At 43.8% G+C, this 16,022-nt stretch overlaps 1 protein-coding gene across 1 annotated transcript in view; it reads left to right on the top strand.

Moving 5' to 3' along the window:
• Positions 1 to 16,022, top strand: part of LOC147706362 (SUN domain-containing protein 3-like) — a 142,449-nt gene that overhangs the window by 74,669 nt on the left and 51,758 nt on the right. Inside the window, exons 4-5 of the mRNA XM_086929071.1 lie at positions 8,645 to 8,792; positions 15,556 to 15,596. Of these exons, the coding sequence (XP_086785197.1) occupies positions 8,645 to 8,792; positions 15,556 to 15,596 (189 nt within the window). The remainder of the gene's footprint in view (positions 1 to 8,644; positions 8,793 to 15,555; positions 15,597 to 16,022) is intronic.

The following is a 16,022-nucleotide window of genomic DNA, read 5'->3' as shown; positions in this document are numbered from 1 at the left end:
CACTGTTAAATTTGAAATGTCCATGGCACGATTAATGGTGTTTGAGGGAGGGCTGAGTCCCTGGTTGGGATTTGCTTGCCGTCTAACAATATTGTTTCAGTCGTACCCAAGGGGTGAGTTATGTTTACATTTAGCCACATTCACAGTCCAGACAATTTGTACCATTGTGATAACATTCTTTGACATCTGGAATACACCCTTGAGTGAGAAGTGTGGCTCACCGGTTAGAGGCGGCAGACCCAGAAGCAGAGGTCGGCCCGGGACCAGAGTTCAATTCCCGACGCGGCAGGGTACAGAACCAATGTCAGCGGGCTCGATAAATCTCGCCTCGGTGCCTCCCTGACATGCCTCTCTAACCATGGGTCCCACGCTGCAACTCTGGGCAATAGCTTGCTTAATCTCCACTGCCGGGGATGCCTGGCTTCCCCTTGGGGATGCCCAATAGGGACCATCTCACAGGGAAAGCCAGGACGGGTTCCCCAGCGGCACACAGCGCCAAGAAACCCTGGGGTGAACGTGCGCTCTACAAATTCATACTAACATAACATAACATACTTGCTGCCGGCCAGTAGTATATTGTTTTGTAGGATTTCGTTTTGATGGCATTTCTTATCTGTGACAGGCCTGTGAAACGCTCCGATTCACAGTGCACTGCTGATGGACTTAAGAGTGCGCGTTCAGTAGTGTGTGACCTCGAGTTTCCCTACCTTATTTTTCCTTGCAATATTATATAGTGCGAACTCGACAACATGGCATGAGCACAATTTACATTACAGAAGAACACATTCATTTGTGGTAGGCACGGGGAGACAAAGTGATTTGCCTGGAATCACAGGATGTTGAGCTGATGCCGAGATTCGAACGTAGCTCCCGGGCTCTAAAGTTTGCAATTCTAGAACTTGTGGTGGGAGGTGTGTCTAAAAGTGTATGTCGGTGCTGGCCATCAATGAGAGAGACCTGTGCATTTTTCAAATGGGTGGTGAAAAAATATGAGTATGTTGCTGGAGATGTGGGCCGCCGTGCCACCAATGTACTTACCGGGGGAGGGTAAACACCCATTATTCCGCAACTTTCTTTCCGCATACCATCACTCCGCATACTTTCATTACGAAAGTATCATGACTCCGCAATGCCATTATAACGCATGGCATTACATTTTATATGCTTTTACCACGCATACATTTACAACGAAATTCGTTGTAAATGCATGAATGGTAAAAGTCTGTTTTTTTTTAAATGTTTGGATAAGGTAAGTATGGGTATAGGGGTATATGTTATGGGGTACTGAAGTATATGTTTTGGGGTGTTTGGGTATTTTAAGGGTTCAGATATAGTTTTGGGTTATGGGGTACAGGGGTAGTTTTAGGGTTTAGGGATAGGTATGGGTTTTGGGGTACAGGGGTAGTTTTAGGGTTCAGGGCTAGGTTTGGGTTTTGGGGTACAGGAGTACTTTTAGGGTTCAGGTGTAGGTTTGGGTTTTGGGGTACAGGGGTATTTTAAGGGTTCAGGGCTAGGTTTGGGTTTTGGGGTACAGGGGTATTCAGGGTTCAGGGGTAGGTTTGGGTTTTGGGGTACAGTGGTATTTTTAGGGTTCAGGGCTAGGTTTGGGTTTTGAGGTACAGTGGTATTTTTAGGGTTCAGGGCTGGGTTTGGGTTTTGGGGTACAGGGGTATTTTTAAGGTTCAGGGCTAGGTTTGGGTTTTGTGGTGCAGGGGTATTTTTAGGGTTTAGGGATTGGTTTGGGTTTTGGGGTACAGGGGTATTTTAGGGTTCAGGGGTAGGTTTGAGTTTTGGGGTACAGGGTTATTTTTAGGGTTCAGGGCTAGGTTTGGGTTTTGGGGTACAGGGGTACTTTTAGGGTTCAGGGGTAGGTTTGGGTTTTGGGGTACAGGGGTATTTTAGGGTTCAGGGGTAGGTTTGGGTTTTGGGGTACAGTGGTATTTTTAGGGTTCAGGGCTGGGTTTGGGTTTTGGGGTACAGGGGTATTTTAGGGTTCAGGAGTAGGTTTGGGTTTTGGGGTACAGTGGTATTTTTAGGGTTCAGGGCTGGGTTTGGGTTTTGGGGTACAGGGGTATTTTTAAGGTTCAGGGCTAGGTTTGGGTTTTGTGGTACAGGGGTATTTTTAGGGTTTAGGGATAGGTTTGGGTTTTGGGATACAGGGTATATTTATAGGGTTAAGATGGGTTAGTATTTAAGGGTGTTGAGGTATTTTAAGGAGTAAGGGTGGGTTATGATGATGGGGTACAGGGGTATTTAAAGGGAGCAGGGTGGACACCTGGAGCTGGAATGTACAGAACCTGGGAAGAAAAAACAATGAAATATTGGGTACAACGCTCGCTTTTTTTCCTGTAATCCCACGCCCGCACACGCCCACACGCCCACACCCCCAGCACACACCCACAGCACACGATATGAGACATGGCATGAAGGCAGAACGTACCACACACCCCCAGTGTTTGTCACGCCCCCAGCACACGCCCACAGCACAGCGCAGACACGCCCACAAGGGACTACTTTGCTGGCATGGTTCTTTTACCTTTTAAATGTATATGGTGGGCGTCTGCATAGCCTATGTCCTTCTGCTGCAACTGCCCTTTCCAACGCTGTTGGGTGTTGTGATTGGTGCTGTGGTTCCTGAGATTGCCCGCCTCAAAGGTTTGGGCTCTCTCTTTATTATATTAGTATTGGCTGACTTGGGCATCAAATACATAAGAGGAAGTTTCATTCTTAAAATTATCCTAGGATAAAAAAGGCATTATATGACGAAAAGAATACATTAAATTTATGTGTGCTCAAAAATAATGTCATTGTTTAACAAATCTGTTTTTAACCTCAACTTTGCCTGTGACGTTTCCTCTTAAGCAGTTTCAGGAAAGGGACACTGCAGGCAGAGGTAAGTTGTGTGGAAATACCCTGTCTTTTATTCAATATAATTTGAGTGTTCATGCCCGGATGCCTTACAAAAGTGGCGCAAGAAGGGTTCAACACCGAAAGATCTTACAAAGAGGAGGGATGAAAAAAGCACAGAGGAAGAGCGGAGATTACACAGCAAAATACCACAGATGAGAACAGAAGCAGGATACCGGTACATGCACTGTCTGTGGGTGAGGCACAGATGGCACGTGGCATGGGGTACAGGAGCATAAACTCATCATTGAATGCCAGTAACATTTTATAGTCTGGCCAAGAGCTATGTTCAAGATCCCGCATGGCATAGAAACAATGTTAGAGTTCGGGCTCCCAGTAACGGATTTTCAAAGAAATGAACAACGAGGGTTGCATTCCTGAGCACTAAACTGTTTCATAACTAACTCAAGATGGTATGGAGCCAAAACGTACAGATCACAGTGCTTCTTCGCGTGTCTATAAGATTCAAGCAGCACTATATCACTTCCTGCACTCCAGCGGCAATGCTTTGCCCCATGCACACTGCTGAAAACCTCTCACCATCACCCCAGCTCAGTTGCACTTTCGAGAAGTCATGTTTCCCTCACTCAACAGAGTAGGGCCTCGTTGCCTGGGGCAGAAAGGGGCTGGGGGCAGTACACCCGCTCCCGCCCCGACCCCCTCCCGCCCAGACTCACTCGCGCCCCCCTGGTATACGGCTGCTTTACCGAACCTGCCAAGAGAATGCTCCACCACATGGCAAGACACACTGCACAAGCCCTCCCGCCCAGACTCACTCGCGCCCCCCTCCCGCCCCGACATTTTCAATTACTGCTGCCTCCTTACCTGTGCCGCCTCCTCACTGCACAGCAGCGCTCGTCACTGCACCGCCCTCCTCCTTGTCGTCATCACGCACGTCGCGGCGTCGTGCCCAGCGCTAGGTCCCGGCCGGCGCTACTTTCAGGGGACTACTTTGTTTTATAATTTTTTTTTTATTTTGCCCTTTTTTTTAAATATATATATCCTATGTCCATCTACACACCCTGACATTTTCAAAGATGTATCGGGTGTGTAGATTGGCGCTGTGGTTTCAGAGATTACCTTGCCAAAAGGTGCAAGTTCTCCCTTTATAATAGTAGTATAGATACATTTTGGGCCTCTCAAAGAAATTTTGTGAACAGAAAGTCTTCACAAAGGTTTTTGCCGTGATCTAACTCATGAGCTCTGTGTCATGAACTGGCTCTGTCTGTCTGTCTGTGTGTGTGTGGCTCTGTCTGTGTGTGTGTGGCTCTGTCTGTGTGTGGCTCTGTCTGTGTGTGTGTGGCTCTGTCTGTGTGGCTCTATGTGTAGCTTTTTTTGTAGGTGGCTCTATGTGTAGGTGGCTCTGTGTGTGTGTAGGTGGCTCTCTGTGTGTGTAGGTGACTCTGTGTGGGTGGCTCTATGTGAATGACTCTGTGGGTGGCTCTGTGTGGGTGGCTCTGTATGTGTGTGTGGGTGGCTTTGTGTATTTGTGCATTTGCGAGCGATTTAGCTATTGGCAATGACAATGCCATTTATTTATGTTTTAAAAACCAAACATAAATAAAAAAATGTCATGAGCAAGGCCAATAGCTCTAACTTTAACAATGCCAAGACCATTGCATTGTAAATGGTTTTCCCCTTTCGCCTCAGACCCCTTCGTCGTAGTCTCCGCAATTCTGCACTATAAAGCTGATCATAAAAAAGGACTTTTAGAGCGTCCTCTTTTTCCTCTCTCAGAGATGTTTACCTTCCCCCTCTGTTTCCCCGGTTTTTCTGTGCCTCTGTTCCCTGCTTGTCATCCCGGTTTTTCTGTGCCTCTATTCCCTGCTTGTCATCCCGGTTTTTCTGTGCCTCTGTTCCCCTGGTTTTTCTGTGCCTCTGTTCCCTGCTTGTCATCCCAATTTTTCTGTGCCTCTGTGTGCGTGGCTCTGTCTGTATGTGCGTGGCGCTGTCTGTGTGTGTGCGTGGCTCTGTCTGTGTGTGTGTGCGTGGCTCTGTCTGTGTGCGTGGCTCTGTCTGTGTGTGTGTGCGTGGCTCTGTCTGTGTGTGTGTGAGTGGCTCTGTCTGTGTGTGTGTGAGTGGCTCTGTCTGTGTGTGTGGCTCTGTGTGTGTGTGCGTGGCTCTGTCTGTGAGTGTGCTTGACTCTGTCTGTGTGTGTGCGTGGCTCTGTCTGTGGGTGTGTGTCTCTGTCTGTGTGTGTGTGTGCGTGGCTCTGTCTGTGTGTGTGTGTGCGAGGCTCTGTCTGTGTGTGTGGCTCTGTCTGTGTGTGTATGTGTGGCTCTGTGTCCGCGAATACTCTCTACTACTCTCTAATGCTCACCTATTGCCATTGTAAATGACAATACCATTTATTTATGTTTAAAAAAAAAAAGAAAAAATATGTCATGAGCAATGCCAATAGCTCTACCTTTAATGATGCCGAGACCATTGTAAATGCTTGTTTGTAGTTTGAGTCCTGTGCTCTTGGAGAGCAGGCAGCAGATCATGAATCTCCATGGTGTTCCCTGTTACTTAATCTCCAGCTGTGTCTAAAACCAATCTGTTCATAAGCAATCGCCATGGTCTGCCTAATCTCTTGTTCTGAAGCCAGGGAAGCTTGGCCAGGTCTAGCTGACAGATGGAGTGGCACTAGGCCTGCTTACTCTCAGGTTTCCTCTTTTGAAGACTGGAAAATCTGGGTTGGCCCGAACCAAGTACGATCTCCATCATATATTGCACCACTCTGTATTAGCCCAAGTGTACAATAGGGAATGGGACTCCCCGATGGATGAACCAAAAGATTATGAAACCCTTGCCCAATATGTACAATAAGGTATAGGGTTCTATGTAATCTCATTGTTCATCACACAGAGGGGTGCCAGAACTGGACCCGACTCCTCCACAGAGTGGATAACCTCGTCTTGGGCTACAGTGCCAGAGAGTTTGTCAAGTGAACTATACAAGGGTATACTCTGTAGGAAGGACAATCACTCCTCTGTAATTGTCGGGAAACATCCTTTACAACGAAACTTTTTCCACGCAGTACCTTTACAACGCAGGATTTACAACGCAAGTCGTTACAACGACTTGCGCTGGAGGGCGCTCGAGGATAGGGAATAGTTTAATTTACTATCCAAAACCTTCCCTACTATCCACGGGGACTGGAGTTGGAATAGTAAATTAAACTATTCCACTATCCAGCGCCCCCCAACGCAAGTCCCCCCAACGCAAGTCCTTGTAAAGGTATGCGTGGAAAAAGCATGCGTTGTAACGACAGACATCCGTAATTGGCTGTTCATTTGAGAGTACGTGCATTCATTTTGGACCACAGGAACCGAAGAGTAGAATGGTGCAGAGTGTGCCATTTTCTGGGCAGAGGGCTCCTCGGCGTCCCAAGGAGAGCAGTCCTCTTGGTTGCCTGTCTTCACTCAAAGGGAGTGATGTATCTTTACCACCCGAGTAGCTGCAGCCCCAGAGCATTATCTGATGCTTCCTAGAATTGGGGTCCCGATAATTCCCTACTTTGTGCACCCATTTGCCATTTTTCTTGCTTTTGAACTTTCATCCTTCTTCCGGGAAACCTCCCTGAATCTCCAACTTGAGTTACTTTAAAGGATTAGATCTTTTTTCTAAAGACAGTGATATTTATGGGTTTCTTCTGATTAGTTTGCTTGGTGCTCATTACATTAATATTTCCTTAAATGTGACAGTCTGGGGATTCGTAGTATTTTTATTTATTGTTTCAAGGTCTACCATGTCATTGAAGTGTGCTTGAGTGCTTGTTTACTTGTTGTCTTTGGAGAGAATTTACGTATGCAGCTTAATGCCACCAGCTTAGAGCATGGGTGACTCTTAATGGCTGTTGATACTTGTCAGACTACCATAGACCAGCGCAGCAGGAGAACTGCTGTGGTTCTTCTCAACATTAACCCTTCTCTTACTGAGCACTTTCCGGCGAGGCAGGGCCAATCATTTCTGAGGCAGCTGGGGAGCATAATTTTTGGGGCTTGTCCTTTCTTATTATCCAATTACAAGCCTTATGGGGTGGTACAACAGCAAGTCCTTCGGCGAATACTGAGCACTGACGCAGAACCTTACACATTTCCAAACTTTGTTGCCATTTTACAGAAAATCATGGCTCATGAAAAAGAAACCATAATGTGTTTGCTGCTTCATATATATCCATCTTGCTTCTGTGCACTCTCTTGGGTACGTAAAATCAGTAAATCCGACTCAATTCATCAGCATCATTTGAGTCCCGCTAATCTACCCTACTGAGTGGGATATATTGATGTGATCTTGAAAAGCAATGCTTAGTCCTAACTTTCCCGATTCTTAAGCCTACTTTCAGTTTCTTCTCCAGTCCATGAACACCAAGCTTCATCTCCTTGTCATCTAGCAGATTTCTCCTACACATTAGGTAACCAGATAGGTGACTCCATTCCGGCTATCACGCGGTACACGGAGGAACGACCATAGCGTCCACTCCACCTGCGACTCTTTCAAGCTCCAAACGGAACCAAACCGCCAATGTATGCGGTATTCTTGGATATCCCCTCCGGTCCCGGGCTCACACAGAAACCCGAAGCGTACTGTTCCAAGACACTTGGTAACTACCAGGACACCACGGAGGACACATCCCACGCCCTGACCTATGACCAGATAAAGAACGTGTGTGACTCTCCCTTGAGCCACGATAAGGCTAAAATGTTAACAACCAGGCAATTATATTAATAGTCCTGATGATGATCCCGCTAATTTAGGAGCCTGGGATCGAAACGGCGACTTTCACAAACAGTGCTGCAAATTAACCATTGTATTTATGTATTGTGGTTACTGTTGGTTAGAGCTTGCCGTACTATGTAATGAGGTGCAAGCCACGATTGGCTCCAAAGTTATTGCCTGATAATTCGTTTGTTTCCCACCTTTTCCTCATTTTCTTTCCCTCATGTTGGGTACAGGACTGTGCCCTACTGTATTTGTTTGTATTTTCATTTTTTCGTATTCATGCATTGATTTAATAAACATTCCATGTACGGCTGGACATAGGAATCAACTTTATAGTACTTATAGAAGTCTATAAAAACTTTTTTGATTATCCCTTCTATGCTTAGGACCATTGTTTTTTTAAATAATCCATTCCACCAGGAACACCATGTTCCAACCTGGCCATTAATTCACCAACTCATTGTTTTGTCCTGCTAAACCTTAGCTCAACAAATTGGACTAAGTTCTAGAATCCAGTGGTTTGTAAAAGAAAATTGACTTATTATGGTGTCCCTGATGACTGGATCATCCGGTAGCTCACATGCAATGCCATCTTCCAGTACCATCTACTCCTATTCTGCTATTTAACACTTTCTTTCTGCTCCTTCGTTATCAATTCTTTTTCCCACCCACCCCAACCATGAGGTCTTTAATTTGAGTGATTTCCTGTCCCCGGCCCACACCCAATCGTGTATGTAATTCCAAGTCCACAATTTCAGCATTGCAAGATTTTGTTTAGATTGAAATTGTAGCATTTATCTCAATGTATAACACATTTGGCCCTTGTGTGCTTTTAAGTAGATTGACCCAGAACTGGATAGGGAATACCTAGGGTACCCCATAGAATCTGCACTTCTCCTTATCCTTTGAAATTGATCACTCGTGTTCCAATTTTATATATACTTTTTTTACGTGTACTGGCGACGCTTATTTAATGCTGATGTCTATAGAGTAAAGCTTGTTTAATGAAAATCAAGGCTTTTCCTTGCAGGTTTCTTTGGAACGTGAGGAGCGTCTTCTTTATACTACTGATCCTGGCTCTTTATAGCTGGCCTATTGATGTCCCGGCTTGTGTCGTCAAGTTTCTGAATATTCAAGAAGATACCTCAATGAGAGCCGTCACCTTCAGCGAGTGGCAGGTGAGAGCCGATGCGTGGTGTGGGGATAGAAGGGGTAATGCATGGAGTCAGTTATTAAATCAGAACAACTGAACGCCTTGCAGAGAGTCAACTGTGGGATCAACAGTGGCATGCAAAGAAAATTAAAGAACATTTGATTGGTTCTTTAGCTGGATTACAAGCAGTGGTTAATTTGTAAAGTCATAGGTCCTGGGGCCTAAAGATTTTCCTAGGTCTGCCACTTGCTAGGAAAATTATGGTCCAGGCCCTCGTCCTATCCCGGCTGGACTATGCTAATGCCCTCTATCTGGGTGCCCCTGTTGCCACTCTCTCCAAACTACAGACTATTCAAAATTGGTCCGCAAGAGTCTTACTGGGCATTCCTAGCCCATTGGCTGGCAGTCCAGGAGAGAGTTAAATTCAAGTCCCTTTGTATTGTTCACAAATCTTTATTTAAAACTAGTCCCCCCATTCTTCACAGCATCATCCAGCCTTATGAGCCCAATAGAAGCCTTCGCTCCAAAACCATGAACCTGGCCATTATCCCTAGGATCAGGAAGACCAGAAGTGGAGGCCGACAATTTTCGTTCAATGCTGCCAGACTTTGGAACTCCCTTCCCATCCACCTGCGAACAGAACCCAACCACCTCTTCTTCCGCAGATCCCTGAAAACATTACTTTTTCCTTAAACTGGTTGAACACCTCACTGCTGCCACTGCTAGCGCTGGGATGCCTCCGGGTAGCCATGCGCTATATAAATGTTTATCAATATCAATATCAACTTGCCGGGGTCTCTGAATACCAAGGTGGTGTAGTTAAGTGTTGTTAGTACAGCATTTGCTCAGGGTTTAGTATAGATGTGATTTGTGTAGTCAAATATAAATGCAAAATTAATTTTTAAATCTCTGTAGCGTCTTATGTATGGCTGTTCAGAAGGACTTCTCTATTTTTCTTTGAACTGAGTGGTTGGTTGGCCATCACTTTCTGCACATAAATTAGGAGGCAATGTTGTATGCATGAGGGTGGGGTATATTCATGCTGTTTTTATTATGTTAGAAGGGCTGGAATGTGATAGTGAGATGAAATGTTGAAAGCAATGACAGTAGTTTAGCAGAGACAGCCATAGTTTATGGCATCCAAGTGCAAAGGCATCAATTGACACAGAGGACCAGTAAAATACTGGAGGTGGCAACATAGAGGTCACAAGGCAAGTAAGGGGTCATGTGCCAATCACATTAAACATCATCAGATATCATCAGAATGGCTAAGTTTATGTGCAAGACCATGGTAAAATCAAGATGACTGTCAACAGGACAGGGGTGAATTATAACCCGGACCATTGGAATTATATGATTGTATTTGCAATGTTTTCATATAAGTAAGATTTACTAGATTTAGCACATATTCCATGCTCCATGTGCAAGTTTCAGCTCAAACAGATCAAAGGTTACTTAAAAATCAACACACAAGGTGCTGTGAAGAGGCAAACCGTGCAAAGGTTATGTACTTAACGTTTAGTTGATTGTTCCTCTTTCAGGTGATAAACTGATACTAAGGAGATGAAAGCTCTGCTAAGACAACTTTAAGGTCTGTTAAAATGATAGGGTAGTGAAATACTGCCTCAGACTGTGTTGCATTGTACCAATCATTTCAGATTTATTGGTGCACAATTTACTCCACAATACCACTCAGTCTTGTCCTCCAGAGTTGCATAATTAATACAGAGGCCCAAAATCTAAAACCTGGAGGTAAAGAAGAGTACAGTGGAAATTACTGAGATTCAAACTCCAGAGAGTACACATTTTACAAGAGACTGCAGTCTTTGCCGGAAGAGGTCCTTAGAAGTATAGACCACAAAACAAGATGGAAGGCTATAGCCCTTAAGTCATAATGCATAATTAGAAACTTGCACCCTATTCACAAAGGAATTTTGTGGCAGGTATAAAGTTGTTTATGAGGACAGGGATGTCCACCGCTAGCGCATAGATCTCTGTGTGCACAAATAAGATTCAGTGGTTGGGAAGTGGGTGTTCCACGTTGTTGTCTGTGTTGACCTTGTACGTTTTGAGAATCCCAACAAATATCTTCATTTGTGGGCTTTCTCAAACTCCTTTCTCTCCCCTTTCCAGCCTGGAAATGTTCAGATTTATTCCACTACAGTGCTAGAGTAACTGCCCTAGCGTGGGTAGGGGAACAGAGCACCACTATGCTTGACAGAGGTGTAGAGGAAAAGCTTTTTCCATGATGAATTTCTTTTTCTCAGAGAATTTTTTTTAATTTGCACATAAGATCCTATTGCCCATGTGTGGAGTTCTCTGCTATGGAGATATCTGAACATCAGGACTAGGAGTCCACTTAAAAAGTCCCCTGACCTTCCCAGGAGTTTGCTGGAAGCCTGCGCTGAGCCGCTTTCCAGCAATACTTACTGGGAATGTTGATGGATCGAAAAAGCCAGAGACGATCGTTCAGGCAGAGATGGAAATGTCCACAAGTCATTTTTCAACTTTTTTGGGAATAAGGCCCATCATGTTTTTTTAAGGTCATATGGACTGCCAAGATGGTCCGACTCTGAACTTTGACAACAGTTTGACGCGACTGACCTAAGGACACACCAACCAGTTTGGTACACAATGTATCAGATCTGATAGCTGCTCCCCCAGGTGTTGTATGATCCTCCGGTGGATTCCCACTTGCAAGTCTCACGGGTGAAACTGACTACGGATTAATGCTCTCTGCCCCAGTGAAACATTGCCAAGTGGAATATGAGAAAGGCACAGGCCAGATTGCGCAAACCCTTTTGGGCAGCCTAACTTTCTGAGTCTGAGATTCTCTCTGCTGCTGTTGGAACCTTGTGGTGCTGACAAATGTCAAGACTCTCACACTAACTTGTGCGTGGGTAGGGACCGATGACATCACCACTCCATTTTAGGAAGGGAGGCCCTGAAGTGACACTGTGAGCTAGAAATAGGACTATGGAAGTCATGCACAGTGCAGACCCTATAGAAAGGTGAGAAATGATAAGAAGGTCCATCCATCCATCTGAGAAGAGGCCGGCATCTTGAGGTCAGGCACCTCTGCAGGACTGTTGATGTCAAAGGCGAAGTGAGTGGACCTCCTTATTGGCACCATGTAGGGCATTAAGTGGAGAAAAGAAAGATACGTGGAAGGGTTTCAGAAGAAGAGAAACTAAAGGAAATAAAACACTTGTGGAAACATCCCAGATACCATAATAGTAAAGCGAGGGCAGGGGATAGGGGACTGTGACCCTACACGCTCTTTGTGACTGATTTTGGTGATCTTGATGGCTTTGCCTGAATGGGCAAATGGTCAAAGGGAGGGTACCAATAGGAATAGGATGCTGGAGTTGGGGTGGAAGATGAAGGAGCTTGATGACTGAGAGACGAAACTAGACTACAAGGTAGATACCATGGATAAGTAAATGAATGTCTTGGTCAAGGAACAAAAAGTCTGTACCTTTAGGGCAGAATATTTGAATAATTTCTTGAGATGGTGCAAAATGCAATTCTAAGCTTGCCGAAAGTAGGGTGACAACCCTTGTTCGTCATTGTTCAACGTATTCCAAGGCAGCTGGTTACAAGAATGGAGAGGATCCTGCTTTAGGTGGAAAGATGCTTACGGACCAAGGTCAAACGAGAGGAGTGGCACCAGCCAAGTTTATAACATCTCAGGCAATGAAGACAGAAATCTTATCCTGGATGTAGTGACAGCCAAGCAAGTGCACTCCTCTTGTGGGCACAAAATGCACATTTTCTTGATACAGCGCCAAAGAAATGAGAAAGAGATTCACCAACATCAAGGAACATTTTAGCGAACTAGGCGGGGCAGGTGGTTTACTTCTTCCTGTCAAATTCAGAGTGCTCAGAAGTCAGTGGGCCAACTCTGGGGTGGTGGAAGCACTTCAAACTATGGTGCCTGAGATAAAGGAAGGAGGCCAAAGCACCTGAGCTTGATGTGGCTTAGATGAAGCTTTTGTCCACCACTAAGGCATTGAGAAGTTCAAGATAAGTGTAAGAGAAATAGGAGTGTGGAGAAGAGTATTATTGCTGGGGACAGGGCATGGTGAAATTTAACATGAATGGGACCCTGGATGTCTTAATTAGGGGAAGTAAGAGGACTGTATTGTTTCTCTCAATGAACCCACAGAGGCACTGAAGGGCCCTCATGAGTACCCTCCTAATTCTGATGGCCCGGCAACGCCAGTTCGGAATTGTGAAACCCGTGAAGGCACCAAGGATCTGTTTAGCTTCAAGCCAACCCCTCAAAGTGAAATACCATGGAGGAACGAGGGATCAATAGGGAAATCTGACCTAGAATTACTGATTTTCCTGAGAATTTCCTATTTCCCAGCTGAACCTCGGTGTTCTATATGTAGTTATGTGGATTCTCCATCTCCGCACCAGAGTTACCAGCATCCGTGGTGATGGTAACTCCAGGCAGGGAGGACTTAATAGGGTTACATCTGGGGCTCTCACAATGAGGATCTAAGTGGTAGATACAAGTTTCTTATTCTATTGTTTTACTGGAAGCCATTCTGACTGTTTAGTAATTCTTCTTGTTTTTTTAAATACTATAGAGGTGTGTCATTAAAAAAAGAAAAGGATACTGCAAGTCTTGAACAACAGACAATAATGGAATCAAACCTATTATATGCTTTATGGCAGGCAAGGAAAGACATTAGTGAAAGGGAAAGGCTCTAAGAATCAACAGCATAGTTTGAGGGCATGTATTGTCTCATGTAAGGTATGTGAGCAGTGGGAGCCAAGGATATATATGAGACACCCTTTAACTGTGACCCAGTAGTGCAGTTTTAATTCTTACTAAGGCCATTCGTTTTTCCAGGCTGTAGGAGTATTCAGAGTGCTGGAGTTTCTCAAGTCTTAGCAAATGAGGTGAGGGAAAGGATGTGACGTCAAGGCTAAAGCTGCCAACTTTGGAAATTCGAGTTTTGGCCTCAGCCCAATTTCCTGTGAATCTCAGTAAATCACTTATTCTCCCAGTGCCTACCCAAAATGAATGTGTCCTTGTGTAATGTTGCTGGTGCTCATGTAAAGCGCGCCAATACCCTCGGGTCGAGTTTGCTCTATATACAAATGCAGACAATTAAAAAGAAAATGATAAAATAGCCACAACGCCTGTTATTATTCCTCCTCCGTCCTGTTTGCTGGCATTTACACCCTACAGCGGCCATAAAAGTAACAGTGCTCGCCCAGACCTTTAGACCATGCTTTGGCCTGATTAGCTGAAAGTTCTCTTCTCATATAGATATCACTCTATACCCTCTGAGTATCAAAGACAGAATATTGCGGTATGGAACTATAGAGGACAAAAGATCGAAAATTAAATATAAATTGTCTATACCTACCTCCAAATGTATGATCCTTGACGATATATACATCTCGGATGAAGCTTTAACAGTACATTTATAATTCAGTGGTAGGCTTCTCCCGCTTAATAATCCATTCCATGAACAACTCTGCACAATAATATTTGTAAATAATTTTGTTTGATTAATGTTATTATTTGAATTTTTCTGATGCTTAGTCAATAACAGTATGCCATGAGTACATGTAAGAAACATTGCTGGGTGCCATGTAAACTTCATAGATTGTAATAGCGCTAATTAAGCGTTCCTTCATATACGGCTATGGTTCACCTACTCCACTGGGAGACGATGGGTGTCTGTACATAAGTGACCGAAAACTGTAATATAGTTGATTCCATATCCAGGGAGAGTGAGTACTATTTATGATACCGTAGCAAACACAACTTAAATATGAAGCCACAACTCCCGAGAGAATTATAGTATGCTAGCCACTTATAGCAATCTATGAGAATATTTATATGCCAGGTATAGGGATCCGCTAACATAGAAGCAGTATGGCATAACTACTTCTTTGACTCACGATATGTTAGTGTCTCGAAGATGTGCTGACCATGTTTGCTTTTGAGAATGTTACCGCCTGTACAATGAGCGCAATTGTGTAATTGGTTGCGAGACAATGCTATGTTCATTAACGTATATAATGTTGAAACACAGTTAACCAAATGTAACGTTTTTCGTAACCATTCCGTATACGAAGGACACATATATTAGTAATCAACATTCTCTTTTCTTTTCGTGTTGGTTATACTTTAACATGATGTTTGAAGCATGTCGTAGAGGCAAAAATTCTTCTATGTTCATCACTGCTATTTTCATGACTCATGGTAACTATGGCAATTGACAACCAATCAAGCCATTGGTTCTGTTTTGATGTGTCAGCATGTTATGTGTTATATAAACTGACGTCACTATCAGCAGAGTAAGTGAGCAAGGCGGAGGCTTCCGCCGAAACGCGTCTGTGCAGCATGTTGGAATAAAAACTTTTTCTTGAGTTCAATTCATGGAGTCAGTGCCTTCCTTACATCGTTTGGGAATTTGGATTGGTAAACAATATATATATATATATATATATATATATATATATATATATATATATATATATATATATATATATATATATATATATATATATATATTCCTATCTCTACATCCTCTATATCACGTAACTTTCGATATTTTGATCCAAACTGCATTCTTATATCATTATATTTTTTTATTTCCACTATTCGGTAGAATAATCCTATCTCATCTCCATCATTGCTGCAAACACCCTCCTTTCCCGAGATTCTCTTGTTTTTGTTTTTTTTACTTTCTTCCCTGTTCTCAGTGTCCTGATCTCGGGCTCCTCACTGATTTTGACTTGTTCTTTTTCTATTTCAGGAGGAGGCGCAGCGGTGCCATAGCAGTCTGGAATCTCTGAAGTAAGTGGATCACTATGGAATCTGGATGGCTGTAGTGGGTCAACCTGATTTGATATCACAAATAACTGATTAACATATCCACCACTCAAATTACTTTCATATTGCTCTACACTAATCCACCACTAATCCTTTATGGGTTCCAGAGTAACGTTCCACTTGCCGAGAAAGCGCTTCACTGCATCATCAGGGGTAGTAAGCGCTATGTAAATGCAATTACAATACAGTACAATACAATTCATGTAGTTTGACTGATTCATTAACCAAATTCATATTATCTGTTTATGATGGTATACACAGGATTCTGCGAGGAACATGGGCGTTCGATTGGGTATGATAGAATATATATCTATTGATTGCATGCAGATCATATTCATGCTTGGTTACAATGCAAATAATTATAAAACATTCTCACGAATGACATTCGGA

Source organism: Lissotriton vulgaris, chromosome 7 (assembly GCF_964263255.1).
Source record: "Lissotriton vulgaris chromosome 7, aLisVul1.2, whole genome shotgun sequence".
Taxonomy (NCBI): domain Eukaryota; kingdom Metazoa; phylum Chordata; class Amphibia; order Caudata; family Salamandridae; genus Lissotriton; species Lissotriton vulgaris.
Note: the sequence above shows the minus strand (reverse complement) of the source record. Positions and strands in the feature narration are given on the sequence as shown.